This window comes from Pestalotiopsis fici (assembly GCF_000516985.1).
Source record: "Pestalotiopsis fici W106-1 unplaced genomic scaffold PFICI_Scf_2, whole genome shotgun sequence".
In the NCBI taxonomy this organism is placed as follows: Eukaryota; Fungi; Ascomycota; class Sordariomycetes; order Amphisphaeriales; family Sporocadaceae; genus Pestalotiopsis; species Pestalotiopsis fici.
In genome coordinates this window covers 5,193,612-5,211,591 of record NW_006917092.1, presented here as the reverse complement: position 1 = coordinate 5,211,591, position 17,980 = coordinate 5,193,612, and the positions used below count along the sequence as shown (strand labels likewise).

At 51.4% G+C, this 17,980-nt stretch overlaps 5 protein-coding genes across 5 annotated transcripts; 3 read left to right on the top strand and 2 right to left on the bottom strand.

Annotated features, from left to right (window-relative positions):
- Positions 1-933: 933 nt before the first annotated feature.
- PFICI_03770 (uncharacterized protein) lies at positions 934-3,306 on the bottom strand (the record flags this gene model as incomplete). The annotated part of the gene is made up of 1 exon (XM_007832351.1): positions 934-3,306. One exon carries the CDS (start codon positions 3,304-3,306, stop codon positions 934-936), a length of 2,373 nt encoding a protein of 790 aa, XP_007830542.1.
- A 2,049-nt stretch (positions 3,307-5,355) lies between these two features.
- Positions 5,356-5,583, top strand: PFICI_03769 (uncharacterized protein; the record flags this gene model as incomplete). Its single annotated transcript, XM_007832350.1, has 1 exon — positions 5,356-5,583. The coding sequence occupies one exon, from the start codon at positions 5,356-5,358 to the stop codon at positions 5,581-5,583; it is 228 nt and encodes a 75-aa protein (XP_007830541.1).
- A 1,002-nt stretch (positions 5,584-6,585) lies between these two features.
- PFICI_03768 (uncharacterized protein) lies at positions 6,586-8,022 on the top strand (the record flags this gene model as incomplete). The annotated part of the gene is made up of 3 exons (XM_007832349.1): positions 6,586-6,741; positions 6,819-7,318; positions 7,389-8,022. 3 exons carry the CDS (start codon positions 6,586-6,588, stop codon positions 8,020-8,022), a joined length of 1,290 nt encoding a protein of 429 aa, XP_007830540.1.
- A 942-nt stretch (positions 8,023-8,964) lies between these two features.
- On the top strand, positions 8,965-10,101 carry PFICI_03767 (uncharacterized protein; the record flags this gene model as incomplete). The annotated part of the gene is made up of 2 exons (XM_007832348.1): positions 8,965-9,389; positions 9,456-10,101. 2 exons carry the CDS (start codon positions 8,965-8,967, stop codon positions 10,099-10,101), a joined length of 1,071 nt encoding a protein of 356 aa, XP_007830539.1.
- Positions 10,102-10,724: 623 nt separating this feature from the next.
- Positions 10,725-12,761, bottom strand: PFICI_03766 (Transcriptional repressor rco-1; the record flags this gene model as incomplete). The annotated part of the gene is made up of 4 exons (XM_007832347.1): positions 10,725-10,949; positions 11,016-12,387; positions 12,457-12,538; positions 12,638-12,761. The coding sequence occupies 4 exons, from the start codon at positions 12,759-12,761 to the stop codon at positions 10,725-10,727; spliced, it is 1,803 nt and encodes a 600-aa protein (XP_007830538.1).
- Positions 12,762-17,980: the final 5,219 nt, after the last annotated feature.

The window sequence follows — 17,980 nt, the reverse complement described above, 5'->3', positions numbered from 1 at the left end:
GTCAAATCATCATCGAGTGGAACATCGATCCAAAGAGATAAAGGTACTGGAAGGACGGACTGGGGAGGAAACAAGCTAACGAGGCATCATGCTTCTGACGCCTGATTTACAGCTTTGATGATATGGTTTCACGCGGCTCTTGTTTTGCTTTTGTGTTCTTCAGATACCCGGATTCAGTCACCACTGTTTCCCCTTTGCCTTTACGATACCTCCAGAAGATCGAACTCATTGGTCTTGCACCTCTGAATTTTCGTCTCTTCTCTTTGTTTAATGGTTCGGCCATCAAGGTGTCGCGACTTCTTGGTCGTGGCGTAAACCTTTTCATGGTTTGGTATGCACTTGCGTTTCTTTCTGTTTCTCTTCCTGTGCACAGCACAGCTATGAGTAGGCGGCGACTCTTCAAGTCGCTTGGCTTAAATTTATACAACGCAATGCAGAGATCCCAAATCTTGACTGACTCTTTTGACGACTCGTGGCTGTAGTCTGGCTAATTCGCTGATGCCGGAAGACAGCTAAGCTCCGGATCATGTCATTCTTGAAGCCAGAATTTTACTACATCAAGTTTTACTTTAATTCAAGAAACTCAACCCTATCCCTAGTGCTCATCACACATTATGACAAATATATTGCTAAATACATCATTTGGAGGTATACTATTAATTCTCACTTATCCGCTAAGATCTTTCCTCGTGAAAGGTTTGAGCCTCGCTGTTGTCGAGTTGGTACATTGATACCATAAGATGTTTGAACATGGAGAAGTACCAGAAAACTATCCCTAAAGACTCCGACTTTGCGATTACAGGAGAGTACGCAACATTCAGGCCCGTCAACGACCGAGCCTACATTGCTCGGAATCCATGGCATTCCGACTTCTATACAAGCTTTGCAATAGATTTCCAACTACAACCTTACGCTGACCACGTGTCTAGTCGCCTACCGTATGTCCACCTGATTCTCGCCCTTCTTATTTTCCACGTGGTCGTTGATGCAGACTCCAATGATCTTGTACTTATCCACAGGATGATTCCTGTAAATGAGTAGGTTCCCGGCGCCACCAGTCCTCACGTATCCGTAGCCACCCATCATGCCATGGCTAAAGTCCTCCCGAACAAGAGCCCGGCCCTGGGGCGGAGGCAGCTTTGGCGGCACCGTCTCGTATTTCTTGGTTCTTCGGCAGCTCTTGGCGTAGGACGGGTGAAAGTCGACGCTGCCCCCAAAGGCAACCAGGTCAAAGGAACTTCCTACATCGCCGGCCTGCACAAGCCCCAAGCCGTCGTTTAGTATGATCCTATGGTCGTGATCTTGGACGCCAATGATGTTGCCAAACGAGCTCCCCTCCACCACCGTCAGGGCCTCGAAGATGAGCGAGAAGGGCGCGACAATGGTACACCCGCAATTGACGCGCACCTCGCACATGATTTTCTTTGTGCTCCCCTTGTGCAGACGAGAGTTGCAATCCAAGCTCTCATCCATGACGTAGTTTACAGAATGATTATGAGACCTGAGGGACCAGGGGTCAGGATTCTGCCACTGGGTCCCGCTCACGTTTCTGTCAATCCACCCGGGGAGCTTGGCGTAGGGGTCGCTGACGGTCCACACGGGCCGGAGGCTCTGGAGGAGGCGCCGCCGGTACTGGACGACGTGGCATCCGGGGTCCATGACCATGGCCAGCAGCGTGGCGCACTGCACCAGGGTCCGGCCCGTGTCGTCCCGGGCGACGCGCACGGCTTGCTCGTTGACGGGTATGGTCTCCTTGCCGAACCACTTTCCCGTCTTGACCGTCTTGCCGGCGTTGCAGCCCCGAAAGACGAACCGGAACTGGCCGTCGCCCTGGACGAGGGAGATCTTCATGTACTCCCGCGGGTTCCCCACTACTCCCGTGATGGCCGGGGTCTTGACCGAGCCCTTTGACTTTAGGCGCCCCAGATTGACGATGCCAGAGAAGCAGTCAGTGGTTAGAGTGTTTTCTTGATTGTCCTCGTCGCCTGTTCCTTCAGAGTTTGTTGTGATTGGAATCCAATTATACGAGGTTCGTTCCCCGCTGCTGATTGCCAGTCTGGTCCACGCGTATTCGGTCTTGATGGAAAGGTTCTTGAAAAAGTGAAAAGCCATTTGGTCGAGCGTCTTGTCCTTGAAGTCCGCTTGAATCTCCTCATAGGTGAAGAGTCCCTTGAAGATGCCCAGCAGTCCCTTGAATATGTCTTCCATGTCCCGACACCGGCGCGGCCTCAGGGAAACGGCCGAGAAGACATTACTCACGCCGTCGTGGTTGTGGCGCCACCAGCCGGGCCCGCCGTTTACAATGTCGGTTCTGGCTGCCACGATGCCTTGGGCTTGCACCGTTAGCCATTCGAGCCGCTCAATGTCGGCTTCGATCTGGGCGAGAACGGCGTCGCAAGATGCCGTCTTCCACTCCCGGGCCGTCTCTATCCAGGCGTACAGCTTGGTAGCCTTGTCCTTGGCGTCCGTGGCCAGGTCCATCCAGTTGTCGAGCTTTCCAATCGGTGCCACCTCAGTCTTGTTCAGACCCCACATGTGTATGTTCTTGCCGAGGAGCATTTCCTGAAACGTCCAAACCCGGGAAAAGTAGCGGTTGCTGAACAGAGACGTGACCCGGCTGACGCAGGTCGAGTAGCAGTTCAAGAGGCCCGGCTCAATGGCGGCGGACCGGACAATGGATCGGTCCACGGGGAAATCCCAGGTGCTGTCTGCCCAAGCACTGAGACTCGTCTTCAAATTGTCCGTCAACCTGGCCTCTGACGCCAGTGCGCTGCCGTGCATGTGGTAGAGCAAGTGATCGACAAACTTGAGGTCGTTGACAATCTCCTGAGGATTCCACGGCTTGTGCTCCATCTTGAGCAATATGTGACATGTGCGAGCGCTCTTGTAGTACTCAAACATCTTGAGCACTTCGCCAGCGCTCTCGCTACGATCCCGCTGGTTGATACACACGCAGTCTACCCACAGGTATTCTATGCTGGCGTTGCGCATGAGGCTTTTGATGTCATTCAGCTTTTCCTCTTCCACATTGAACCACCAGGTGACGCCTTCTATTCCGTGTGCATAAGGTTGCCCGCCTCTGGGGTGGTTGATGCCATGCTTTGCAGCTTCATCCTTTCTTGCTTCTTCTTCCAATCTTTGTTGTTTTTGTTCCGGAGTCTCCTTCTTGACTGGTTGCGGCTTGTCGTGGTCCTCCCATGTGTAGGAGAGAATATCAAAGCTGTTGACCTGGTTCGGGCGAGGATCGAAGACGGAAAACTTTCCGTTGGCATAGCGTAGGAGTCTAATGGGAAGTTCGAATTCCATGGTGTCTCGACGGTCGGCTCTGAAACCCGTACTTGTTTTGAATGGTACCAAGTAGGCATCCGAGATGATTGTTGGAGTTTATCTCAAAGATGTGACATACAAGACCGATAAAGCATGAACAGCACCTATTTTCAGATTGTCTTGGATCATTTATGTCCCATGGGGCCCCCTTGCCAACGTGTTCGCGGCACCAAGTCATGACCCTAGTGATAATACCCGTGGTGTTTTTTCAGCTCGTCTTGGCGTCAACGGCTTTTTGCACCCTATACTCTGTACAGGCGCCAAAAAGTGGAATAACCCTACAGCAGCGACTGGGATTGCGTAGGTTAAGCGCCCGGGACGCGTTCAGCTTTGGACGCGATATCGAGACATTGATTCTTGGCGCAGCTACTTTTGTGTCCAAGGGACACGGATAAAAAGCATGAGTGGCTCGAATGGCTCCCTCCAAGGTCCCTTGCCATTTGATATTAGCTTTCCATGGTTTAGGCCAAAATAAACTTTGGGATTCAGGTTCCTGATGCGATGTGTCAATGTCATGAAATACACACCAGGGGATTGCAGCGAGCTGAAAAAAAAAAAATAAAAAGGATTGGGATTAGACCAGGTGGTTTGTACATTTCGTGGCCATTCACTGCATGTGCCAAAAATATACACACTTGCATAACCTTTAATCACACAACATGACCACGGAGGTAAAAGAAAGAGAGAAACATGCCAGTAAAGAATTGAGTGTATTCTTGCCTTGAATTTGGTCCATGATGCAAGAGTCGACTGGATATCAGCTGCTTTTGCTGGCATACGGCTATTGTGTATAGAAACCGGGGTTTCAAGCCTCGAAGCACCTAAAAGGATGACTGGAGCTTGGGTTTCTTGGCGTTATAGCCGCCGTAAACTTTTTCCCTTTTCAAATTCTCAGTTCGGGAGGTATAGAGTCACGTAATCGAGGCAATTTCATTGTGAATGCCTATAGAGAGTGTCTATTAGAATAGTAGCCAAGTAGTCTAATACCTTATTCATTTGCTTGCAGGCCTACTTGTCCTATAGGAATGCTCAAAGCGCTATCCTAGTCTTTCAATACTACCTTTTATTTCCAGAAGTGTAATATGCAAGCCGAAAGAAATCGCCAAGAATCCAGTAGTAGTTTCAACGTATATACTGCTAATACGCCACCTGTGGCTAGGTCAAGGTGGCTATTAGTATACAGCCCTATAGGCTACAACTTCTATGGGAGTGCTTTGAATTCTCGTAAGCGTGAACGTGAGTTTTGATTCAGTGGAGCTATCTTGCTCGTGTATCCTTTACCTTGTTCAATACAATTGTATTGCCGGCGATATAAGTAAGTCATAAAGCACCCACATGATAACCAAGGGAAACGCTAAACCTTAAGGTTTTTACTTTACGAATGGACACAGTCGGTCATATCCAAGTGATTCTTCCGTCATGGTTATCGTCGACAATACGAACCACTGGAATCTGTACAGATTGCAGTTGAGCCGTGTTGAATGTCGAGTTCATTGTCATGTATAATCACAAAACCCCACCTCTGCAGACACTAGACACTGCAGCATGGGGAGATAGCTATGGTAGCCCACTAAAAAATCCCTGCCAAATGGACACTGCCAGTGGTTTAACCCCCCCAAACTCACATGTCGGACTTGTCAACCAATCTTGTACAACAACGAGGTTGGCCGCTTCCATGAATGGAAGGTCGGGCCACCTATTTGACAAAGATCTTCCAGAAACGCAGATCTATTCTGAGCGCAGAGTTGCCATCAATGTTACCAGTCGTCGTGGACACCCTCGTCATTGTCAGCACTTACTCACAGACATCCGTCTTATCTTGCTTTTGGAGCTGTTTTCCTTTACTTAGCTGCTGGAGCAAACTCCAACGACGTGCATGGCAGCTGCTGCGCGAAAACATTGACATCAACATTCTTGCTTTGCATCATGGTCATTCTCCAAAGGAGGGGAAAACATTTATCATCATGAATGCGCTCAGGCAATTTCACATGAGCCTTGTGTGTGTGTTGTAGGAGAATCCACGCAACAATGGCGGCTTTACTTGCTCTATTGCGTACCGAGTTCCCTAGCTTCCGAGAGACTTTCGGCGCCTCAGTAACGAAATCCGCGGCATTACAGACAGATACCGTTTCTGCTGCTGCACTACGTAGAGTGGGAGATGAGACTGATGACGTCCACAGCCTCAATGACTCCGAGCAACTTGTGGAGCATGCTTCCGCTGTAGACTACGCAACATCTGAGCGTTTCATGCAATGAGCGGCGACTCCCACCTCTTCAGCGTCGTTCTGCGAATCTGGAGATAATCGATCGAGGCCACCACCATAGCACCACTCAGCGTAGCATGACGATCGCCCCGCGGGGATAAGGGAGGGGCGTCGTGGGCTCTTCTTGGCTCGTCCGGCACTGGGTTTCCCCATTGGTAACCCTGGTCCGGCAGAGGACCACACCCCCTTCGTTGAATGCGGCTCCCTCATCTGGCATCTACGACGACGGCGCTGGCTGCAAAGGCACTCCGCGCCCGCAGTGCCCTCGGCGATACAGCGGTCAGGTCGAGGTCACGCCTCTGATTTTCCTTGGTCGGCAATGTTTGAACCCTTGTTTTTTCCCCAGCACTTATCTTTCTTTCTCCGCCGTCACTAGCAGTTTGCTGCCTCGATGCCAGGATTGCTGAACGTGCACTTTTCATATGTTTTGGAGAAACCCAGCATTGTTTGAATGCAAAGGAAGAGGGGAAGTAATCGTATTTCGTCCGAAAGGCGGCGAGGCAGCACTATCACTATCTCCACCGTTTGCCGCCTCGGAGTGGCATGTTCGGCTTGCGTGGAGTGGTGTGCCTCAACGGGACAATGACCTCCCCCATCTGGACTCCAGCCATGTCCAGAATGCAGACGACCTCTTCTGAGGGGCTCCATCCAAGCCCGTACGTAGACCATGCTCGACAAGACGAGAACGTGGGCGAACACTGATATCTGTGGCATCTTCCGAGACATATGCCTCGCTTGTCTCCCCCCACCCGCCTCGCTAGATCTGCAAACCGACGCACGGCCTATATACTTGACCTTGACCCGCGAACTCCCACGTGTGTATATTGGCGTCACTGTTCAATCTCGCTCGCCTCTGACATGCCCTCCAACCGGAGCGGTTTATCGGTACTGGACGTAGACGACCACTTTAAAGTATTGGTGACCGCTCTGCCATTCAATCAATCAAACTGTGCCGAACGCCGAGACTACAACAATTGGTATAACACCTTTCAACATGGACTCCCTAAGCGATGACCGTGGTCCCGAGATATTCTACGTGACGCTGTCACTATTGATCGTATCAACAATAACGGTGGCTATGAGATGCTATGTCAGAATTCGGATACTCAAGTCCTTCCGGATAGAAGACTGGATGTCATTAGCAACAATGGTATGCTTTCTCACGGTTCTTTCATATATATCTGGCGGTCGGCTTTCACAGGGCAATAGCTGACATCGCATCTATAGTTGTCTTTTGGATTCTTTTGCGGCTGCGTCTTTCTCACTGTCCAGAAGGGGGCTGGTAAACATTTACTTGCAGTCCCATTCACTGACCTGTCTGGCGCACTGCTCTCGCGGTATTTGGGCGAGATTGCCTACATCCTGACATCGGTCTTTCTCAAGTTCACTGTCGGCATCTTCCTACTGCGCATCTGCTCGCGCCAGTGGCAGAACACCGTCATTTGGGGCGTGCTGGCCATTGTTCTCATCTTCAACATTGTCTACATGTTCATCGCCGTTGCCCAGTGCCAACCGATTGACTACTTTTGGAATCGGCTTGTCGATTTCACCGAAAAGGGTACATGTGTGTCCAAGGAGCTCGCCTCGGGCTCTACCTATGCAGCCACGGCGGTCAATGCCTTTGCTGATTGGACATTGGGTCTATTGCCCATTGCCTTGGTGTGGAATGTGGAGCTGAACAGAAAAGCCAAGATTTCTGTCGCCGGAATTCTGGCATTGGGTGTTCTGTAAGTCTTTCTGAATAGAGTGGTTGTTCTCAATCCCAATTGGAAGCTCGACACTAATGAGGGAAAACAGTGCTTCGACTGCAACCTTGGTCCGCATCCCATACATATGGCAGCTCACACATACCGTGGACTTTACCTACAACTTTACCGACTTCACTATCTGGAGCACGGTAGAAAACGGTGTGGGAATCATTGCATCCTCCATCGCCACACTGCGGCCATTGTTCCGCAAGGCCAGGGACCTTACCCGCGGAACCTCGACAGCTCCCAGCAACAATCTCCCGCGTTACTCGGCCACGGTCCGACGGGACTCGGTTCGAGACACTGCATTCCATTGCCGTGGTCTGAGTGGACAGCAGCAATACGACGTGGAGAAAGCCATCCTATCGAGGCAGCCGACAAAGAAAAAGGTCGTGCTGAGTGGTGAAGTGATTGATATGGAGAGACCGAACCAGACATACGGCAGCGACAGGAGTAGGCAAGAGAGTAGCTTGAAAAAGGAGACGAGTCCGCTGAGGGCCACCTATGACTACCAGAGCAGCCACAGCGGGTGGTCGTGGAAGTCAAAAGACGGCACCCGGGACTCGAGAAACCCCGAAGGCGTCGACGAGTGGGTGGAGGACTGGGGCAACTCGGCCAGGTCATCAAGAAGCAGGCTCTGGTCCAACAGAACTGACTGGGCGGACCGAAGGACGACTTGGTGATCAACTGGATTGACATGGGCCAAAAGGACTATCCATTTCAATGGAGGCAGGTTTGATTTGCATTTTCATGACGAGGTTCGCAAGGAGTTTTAGGATGGCAATGATTGATTTTACGCGGAAACGAAATGAAAACGACCTACAGCAACTCCAAGCATCCTGAATTTGTATATAAGCTTGATGAGTTTGCACGGAATGGCAGGGTGGTAGTGAGTTGGCAACTACACTCTTTTAGATGACATGGGGCTTGGGGGGCTTTGGTGCACATTGGTATACCCTCATATGAAGCTATTCCTGTAGGAGGCTTCTCGTCATTCGCTTTAGAGGATAGAGTGGGACTGGAATGTATATAAAAGCCGACGTACGCTCTTTTATTATGAGTTGGCAGCTAGATTTATGTAGATATGGGAAATGAGATATGATGAACAAGATATTTACAGACATGGTCCTTTTTGTTCCGTGTGCGCGACCATATTAATCTCATCTCGAAGAATCGTGAGGGACATTGTGTGAGCAAAACGCTTCAGTATGCAGTTCTCTATGCGATGTAGTTAATTTTTCAATAAAGGAAAATGGGTTTGGCCGTGCAATATTGGGAAAATCTGGAAACTGTAATTTCATAAAAATGCAATCAGTTGGATTGAGTTATGGTATGCTTCAAGACTTCCGGACACTAATTGTACATTGCTCGTACTTGCTTGGGTAGACCCGCTTCTAGATCCATCGTGTCCGAAAAGGTGGCTGCCCAAATTTCTGACATGAAACTCTAGTGAGGCTCAATAGCAGCATCTTTTTGCAACCACGACTTCACTTTTATACACCCACTCACTCCCTTGATGCTAAGATCCTTCTCCCAACCTGTGAAAAGGTGGGAAGTCATTTAAAGATGTAATGGCAACCCCTCGGCCGCTCCAGAGCAGCAAAAGCAGCAGCAGCAGCAGCACCATGGCAGCAACAAAAAACACAGTCACCACTACGTTAGCAGCCGCCGCCGCAGCAGCAGCAGAGACGGAAGAAAATGTCTACCAAACCTGCCTGGGCAAACTCCAGCCCCTGGTGCCCGTGCTGGCGGGCTTCAACCACCGCAACCGGAGCCAGCACCGGCACGCGCGGTGGTGGGCGGCGTTTGGATCCCTGCGCCGCAATTTGGGCCGATTGGTGGCGGATCTGGAAAAGGCCTACGCCTTGTCAAAAAAGAGCAGCAGAAGCGGCAGCAGCAGCAGTGGCAAGAAGAAGCGCAAGCGCGAGGGCAAGGGAGATGACGGGGATGGGTCAGCAACAGCAGTCGGAGAAGGACATCGTGTCAAAAAGGGCCCCGTCGAGGTTCGGGCGGTTTGGATGAGGGATCATGAAGTTCCCGGGTGTTATGTGTGAGTATCTTCTTGCCCCTTTGCATTTCATGAAAGAGATCTCTAGAGACTTATAACCATTTGCAGCGCATTCTCTCAACTCGCAGCAGACAACCAATTCGCCGTCCTCGGCCTCGCGCTCCTGGGCATCCTGGCCACGGTCCACGACGTCTGCGTGCGCCTAGTCGGCGAGGCTCCCGCGGTGTCCAAGCCCGCCGTCTCTCCGTCGTCATTGTCAGTACCAGTGGGTCGCAATCTGACATCACCCGGAGACGCAGCAGCCGCAAAGACTGGTGAAACCAAAAAGTCCATCGGCGGCGGCGGCGGCGGCGGCGGCGGCGGGGTCATGACTCCAGCCGCCATGGATCTGGGACAAGTCGTGTCGCGCAAAGACGTGGCCGCGGCTCTAGCCTCGTCTTCGTCTTCTCTGCTTTCCAAATCCAAACCACCCAAGGCATGTGCCCAAGAGGACATTGCCTCGGCTTCTACGGCGTTCCCTCGAAGGGTACAAGACGGGGAAGCTCCACCGCCGCCGCCGCAGCAGCCCGTCAAGCGCAAGAAAAAGGACCCCAGCACATCCAAGACGGCATTATTCACGGACTCGACGCCGTCCACGATCAAGGCCGCCGAAAAACAGTCGGACGGTAAAGTTGCAAAGGGGGACAAGATCAAGAAGAAAAAGAAAAAGACCAAGGGCGACGAGTTTGACGCTCTGTTTAGCTCACTAGTCTAGGTTCAATAAATTGCTACAAATCATCCGAGCACAACACACACACAAAGTTCATCGTTCACTGGCGATATGTACGGTGTGGGTTTGAAATGCCTTGTTGGCGCAAGGCACATACAATTCACGCCAAGTGCTCGACGCTACGACACAAAATAGTAAATATTCTTGTAAACAAATTGAATTGAACAGTCATAAATTCGCTTAGCCAAGGATCTTTTGCTACCTAGCTCATCTTATCTTGTCCTAAATAGCGCCAATCCTGTGCCTAGTCGTGTACCATTTATGCCTACTCATAACTTGGAATAGTCATGAATGCATCGCATACATTAAATATACACACTGCACCCGGTTCTGTCCAAGCTCAAAATCGTGCAGAAAAGCAACAGAAACAAAAACAATAGTCACCGCTTCAATCTCATCTCGACACCGAGCCAAGGCCCCAGGGTCCGCCACGTCTTCGAGGCCGCGTACCACTTTAGTACTGCCGGCGCACTTGATTAAAAGTCCAGGCCTCTGACGGACACGCCAGACCTCCATGTTTGTTCTTGAGCCAAGACTTTTGACATGCTTTGCTCATGTCGAGGAACCCCCTTCTTACAACGCGGCACACTCGTGAGCGGTCCAGTCTACTATACGTTGCGGTACGACCAGATACGGGCGCGCATGTCGCCAGATCCGGTAGCAAAGTAACTACCAGCAGGGCTGGGGGCAACAGAGATGACGGAATTCTTATGTCCCTGCAACATGAGTTGTGTGTGGCCCGTTCGTGGATCCCAGAACTGTACGCCCCTGTCCTTTGAGCCAGACATGACCCAGTTGGCATCCGGAGTCAAGGCGACAGACAGTACAAAGTCCTGCAAGAGAAACATTAGTACAAGAAAACCACGATATCTTCTCTAGTCCGGATACAAGGAACTTACTCTGTGACCTTCGAACGTCTTGACGCATCGTCCGCCCTTGGGGGGCGGGTTGTTCATTCCTCGGGGGGATGACAGTTCCCACATCTTGATAGTCTTGTCCAAACTGCCACTGACCAAGTCACGGCCGTTGGGCGAGAATGCAACACTGTATACACTATCCTTGTGGCCATCTGGTCCCTCCAATCTCTCCACCAAGTAGCCCTGAGAAATATCCCAGACACGGACACTCTTATCAAGCGAACCGGCAGCAACATATTTCGTGTCAGGAGAAATGGCAACGGTGGTAACTCCATCCTCTATGGTGAGCGTCAGCATGGCATTGCCGGTTTCAATGTCCCAGAGTCGGACGGTTCTGTCTCCACTGCCGGACGCTATCGTGCGGCCATCACGGGCGAAATCCAGCGAGTAGATATCCTGTTCGTGACCAGAAAAGGTATTGCGAATGGTCCTTTGGGCGATATCCCAGACACGGATGAGCTTGTCCTCAGCACCCGTTGCCAGGTACTTGCCATCGGGACTGAAGCAAACGCTTCTGATGTAAAGGTCGCCAGTGATATCAACGTTTTCGTCAGTTAGGACACAGACCTTTTCACCAGTCTGAACGTCGTAAATTTGAGCGGACCTGTTGCAACCAGTCGCAACATACTTGCCGTCGTGGCTAAAGCGCACACAGCAAACAACGCTCTCGTGGGACAGAGTGTGTACGAGCTCAACGTCTAGCATGCGAGGAACCGCCTGGTTGAAAATCACGAACCAGTCGTCTCTGGTCTTCTTGGTATGAGCCGGGAGGCGGTCGGGATCCAAGTCCCCCAGAGCATTGTTGACAAGAGGGCCGGGGGCACCAGGGTGGGGAGGCATCGGGCCTCTGTGGTCAGGAGTGGGCTGGTGGTGAACCTGAGGAGATGCGCCAGGGCCCGGTGGGTAAGGCATGGGGTTGTTGATCTGGGGCGTCGCAGGGCCGGTTGGAGGTCTGCCGATACGCTTGCTGCCAGGTCCGGGGCTAGCGGTGCTCTGGGGTGGCTGTCCGGGGAAGCCGTTGGGACCAGGGCCTTGCTGGTATGGAGGCTGGAACGGAGGTTGTTGCGATGGCGGAGGCTGAGGCGGGGGAGGACCTTGAAGCCCCGGCGGCGGTTGAGGCATCTGATGCTGAGGACCGGGACCCTGCTCCTGAGGTGGGGGCTGCGGCGGCAGACCAGCTTGGCCACCCTGTCCGGTCATGATTCCTTGGAACAGGTTGTTGCCCATACCAATGGAGGGCGGCGGGACGTTGGAAGGTCCTCCATGTTGGGGAGGGCCAGGCATACCCTGCTGAGGCGCGCCTGATCTGGCGGCCTCGAGCTGACGGCGGAGCAAAATAACCTCTTCCTCATACCTGGAACACATGCTGTATTAGTCTGCTGCGCCTCTTGCAGCAAGTGGGCTTGGGACTGATCAAGCTTACTTGGCCTTGAGTGTCATGTGGGTTTGTTCCAGCTGGTACACCTTCTCACGGACGATCTGTGCCTCCTGCACTTGTTGCTGAACTGAGTATATGTTAGCCATGAAATCATGGTGGGAGGATCTGCTCGCGAGGGGGAGAGTAGAGCCGAGTTGACTTTCTGCGAGAGCGCTTCAACACTTACTCTGTTGCTCATAGCCTTCATTCAGTCTCACGTGGTTGTCAAACTCGGCGCGAATTTGATCGAGGAGTTCATTGAGACGGCTTGCATTCTGGGGCAGACCCCGATGCTGCGGATACATCGACATCTTGGTCAGGCTGTTGGACACGAATTTCCGAGCGAATTGTACGGTCAAATCACAACAATGAAGTTGCAAGACACCACGTCAAGTGTCGTCAAGAGCAGCTGAGTTTCCTGGTGACGTGGGCGATTGATGTTTGCGACGCAAGTATTGATTGCGACACGACGTTTCGCCAAGCACCAAAGCCGCGCAGAAAAATGTTGTCGCGTCTCAAGACAAGCACTCGATACACCGAGAGCAGATTCGCGTGTTCGGATGGAAATCGATCGCGTGGCGGGAGGAAAGGACTGGGTAGGAGCAGAGGGGCTGCACAGCTACGGACACACAACGCGGGTAAGGCTGTCTGTCTCGGTGATGTCAAGCCCCTTCAGACGGCAAAGAGCATGCCGAGGGGGGTTTATATGGCGGTGGAAGATGTTGCGCAGTTGAAATATCGAAAGTAGAATTGATTACCGACAGACCGACGATTCCAACAATGCCTCTGATGATGGTCGAGTTGGAATGGCGGCGGGTAGAAATATTATGAGAGTTCGCGACGATCCGGCTGCCGATGGGAAAAAGGTGGAATCGTGGGAAAAACAAGCAGTTGGGGAGCACTGGTAAGAAGAGGAGTTTTACCCTTGCTCGGCCAGCCAAGACAGCTTCAAAGTCGCTCCTGCTAGTGTGGGCTGGGGGAGCTGGCCTTTGAGTCCAAGGTACTCAGCAAGGTACATAAGGTATCTGCCTGCATACATGCGTGCCCGCCCACACAGCACCGGTCGCCGCCCAGCAGCAGCAGCAGAAGCAGCGCCCCTGTCCGCTATTGTAGTGTACGTACCATGTGTGAGGTAGCAGCTAACGTAGAGCACGGCCCCCTGTATTCCGCAGATACGTAGCTACCTGACTTCTCGTGAGTACCTCTAGTGTGAAAGGCTGGCCGCTGGCCTCAACTCGCTATGCATCCCGTGCGTGCAGGGAGCCTCAGCAGCGCTACAGAGATATCTCCCTAAAGTACCGTGTAGCCTGGAGTGGCAGGGGCCTAGAAGGGACAGACAAATCTGCTATTACCGTGACATAGGACATCTCCAGTAGGTGTCTTGCTGTTGCCCCGTGCATTGTGAGGGCGGGCCAGGCTGGGTACCTGTAGCGGAGTGGTCCATGCATCCCAGTTCGTTTACACGCGCCGGACGGATTGAGAGGCTTGTCGGCAGGGTTAGCTACCTATCGGTAGGTGCCTGGCAAGCCCGGCGAGAATCAGAGGATGCCATGCTCCAGTAAACGCTAGAGTGAAGCCCCAGTTAGAGCATGCAGTAGCTTGCGTTAGTGAGGGCCCAAAGTCTCCACCCGGTAGGAAGAAAAGAAAAGAAAAGGAAAGAGAGGGAAAAAGACGAATGGATGCTAGTATGTAGCCCCTACCTAACCGAACTAGACCAGCCCACATCCGTACCCTCCCCCTTACGCATCCGTACACTCCCCCTTCTACAAGTACACACGCACATAACCAGATTACCATATACCAGATAGCGAAGGGCTCACACCGCCCCTTGAACTCCCGGCTAACCCTAAAAACCCTAATACTAGTAACTAAATCCTAATAACTAGTCCTAATGTATCTGCGCATTTTTCCTATTTTTCTTGGTTGAGAAATCTTGGATTGATGGTGTTTTGAGGACATGTATCTTTTTGCGTGGCTTTCGCTCTAGTACAGTGTGGCGGGGCTGCGGCTGGTGCAGTGCACGGCCGTTTTTTGTATGTAAAAACCGACCAGGGAGTGTACGGATGCGTAAGGGGGAGGGTACGGATGTGGGCTGAACTAGACGGCCTGCGGATCATCAGGGTATTGTGTACTGCAGCGAAAAAGGTGAGCATCTGTGTATCAACTTATGCGCAAGCCCCCTTCTTGGGGCGGAACGCCCGCGTGGGTTAGGGTGGCAAACCTTTGTACCGTCCGATGAATATGAAAGTCCATGTACCGGAAGGCTCCAGCATTTTACGGTCTCTTGTTGAGAGAGAGTCTGGTCACCTCGACTACTACCTGCACGTACCGTACTGCCAACATACGTAGTATTATGGCAATCCACTCAAAGAAGGACTTGCTGGGATTCGAGGTTCATAGCACCTCTGGTCCATGTCTCCCGTTAGGAGTGGTCGTGCTCATATCTACCGTGCGCGCGTAAAATTGAGAACGGCAACCACTCTTGACAATAAGGTGTACATACACATACTAGTCGTGAGGAAACACGTGAGAATATCTCTAGGCACGTAAATGGGCTGCATTAAATCAAATGCTACTAGGAAAGGGGACAATCGGGCGGATCTGTTTGGTAGATTTGGAATTCGGGACCAGGCTTTCTACGGCTCATACCACCGATTCGCGTATACTCGATGCTGCTTCCATGGCTGAGGAGAAATGCACACATTACTACAATTGCAACAGTCTCCATGAGATCGTATGCAGACACCAGATAGCGAAATACTACCCTGAGATTCCCACTGAACTGCGGCGGTGAAAAGTCATGACGTTATTTCTTCTATGTTGTACACGTACGGAATTATTCGCCTGCAGAGGTCCAACTGCAGTAACGGCGGCGCGGCATACAAAGTATGTGCATTTTGTTCATTGAAGGTGCCGGCGACTATGCAGGCAGCTCACATTGGTATTGGTAGGAATCGGCCCACTCGCATATGGAAGCTCGAGTCTGCACGATCAAACGTACTGGAGTTGAGAGACTGGGGTAGGCAAGGTAATGTTGCGCGGACGTCGCAGCAGACGCCTTCATTTTCCTTCTTTTTGGACCTGCCTACATATAATTGCCACACCCACAACAGCCGGCGCCTTGGGGGTGTCTGCATAGGTGAATATAGTCTGAATCGGGCATCTCTTCGGTGCGCACTGAGCCATAGACTACATGCGTCGCGTGCGCAGTGGATGCTACGCCTGCTACGCCAAATATTATCGACACCATCAATGATAATTGATCTGGACGCAAGCGAATGCAACCCCTTTGCAATAGCCGCAGATGCTTAAATATAAACACTTACATACGTTGAGCGCAGGGTAAGGTGTCACCTGTGTGGTGGGCAATATAATGACACAATCGAGACGGCGGTTGTGTTTGGCAGGGGTCCAATAAATCACTTTTAAACACGAACCTTGGCTATTGTCCAGGTGTGGACAATGGTCATTCAGGTTCGCGGTTGCTTTTCTTCTGTGTACGTACGTCTTCCCGCGGGCGCGCAGACGTACCGTAGAGATTATGCATGTCATTAGGAGGGGCGGAGGAGACGGTACGGGAACTTGGAACCTCGAGCCGTGGAGAAATGGACGTGATCCCTTATCGATGCCCTCAACATGTCAGACGGGAACGAGTTTCGGTCAAGCCTTGTATACATATGTATGGTCTGTCTCTGAAGCAGGCTGCAGAGCTGAAGGACGCGGGATAAAACGAGCAGACCCGATCAAGCTGATGGCAAATGGATGGCAAATGGCCAGCCACCGTTGACTTTCCGAGACCCTCCTCCCACTTTTCAGAACAAAGAAACGAAGCAAGGGGATTTTGGGGGCACGAGCGGCTGGGCGACCTTGGCAGCCGGAGTTGAAGGGAAAAAAAAAATTGGACTGGTCATTTCTTTGGGTTGAGAGTCAAAGGAGTTTATCGGGGCCTCGGAGATAGCAAGCTCCTAGGACACGGCCTGGGGTCAGCTTAGATCCAATGAGCTGAAGCAACTGGTGGGCAGTGCCACGCTGATTCATTCCCTTGAGACCTTGTGGGGGTTGAACCAGTCGGCGTTTATCCTGTGTAATACTTTTACCCTCCAATGACTCGTACCACTCTGCTACGATGAGAAATGCCAGCCCTGGTTTTTTTTTGTCCCGGAATCCCTAGACAGTACAGTGCATACTCCTATTCGTCCAAGCTTCACCCTGACACGCCATGATTGACTTTACACAGAAATCACCTAACCCACACTTGCCACTTGGCCAATGTTGGCAAAAAAAGACGATAGAACAAAATACATCCTTAGAAACAAAGTGTCTCTATAGAATTTTCAAACTCAATCAATCCTGCGGATATCTTATACGAGGCTGCTCTTATCTACACGGTCATATACACCAGCCTAACCATGGCGTGATAGTTATGAACCTATACGGGTATAAATCCCGACACTCAATTGGCAAATGCCTGTGTCATGCCACGCCAATAATGAAGGGATTCTTGTACATACACGACGTCTCATCCTTTTCGGAACTTTCTATTTATTTTCAGCACAGCCATGGCTTGCGTACACAGCCACCATTTCCACACGGGAGAACGTCGTGTAACCCATCATCAGCTTTGTTTTCCGTATCCCCTATACATTCCACCGGCTTGCGGCAGTATTGCCGACCAGAAGAGAGTACTTATCACAAAGTACCTCGTGTGCAGCAAGCAAAAGATTTTTTGTATTGCGACCCCCGCAAGCAGCAAGTATACAGACCTATCGAAAAGAGAAAAAAAAAAAAGACCAACAGAGTACATGTCTGCAAGGCAGCACGTAAAGAGGGGCTTTGCATATGCATACCTTGACTTGCTTCAATACCTGCCTACCTAGACATGGAATCCCCATCAACGTGCAGCTTGAACATGCTACCGCCTAGAAGCAGGCGACAAACACGGGCCTTGTCTCGGGATCGGGAGCTCTTGTCTCCTCTCTCTTCTTCTTCTTTTGTCTACTCCCCTTCGTTCGTGGGGGGTTTCCTTGCGAATGCATCGTCCTTTCTGTACACTTTGAGGGGTAAGCTGACTGACGTCTGCTACGGCATACAGGCCCTCTTGTGTTCCAGTTATAATTTGTACTTCCCTTCAAGGGCCACAAGAATCAGTTTTGTGGCAAGCCTTATGTACTCGTACGACTTCGACTCTCTGACCCAGGCGATCACGATTTAAAAACTGAGAGCGGACCGCAGTGTTCAGCAAAGGCTCGAGATACCCGTGATGTATACACACTAAGATACCGGACTATCAAAGAATTCTGCTGCCGCAAAGGCCAAAAGTATCCGTGACGACGGAAACATGCCTGGGGAATTTGCAGGAGTTTAGAAAGCGTCTCTACAGAAGATACTGCAACCCTATTAGCGCACCTAATATATCTACATGCTGATTGCCCATTGTCCAAGTACACACCAAGATATATCATTGATTCCTCTGCAAAATATGGCAGCGAATGATGAAAAGATCATCTTGGCATTGCAGTCTCCACAACGT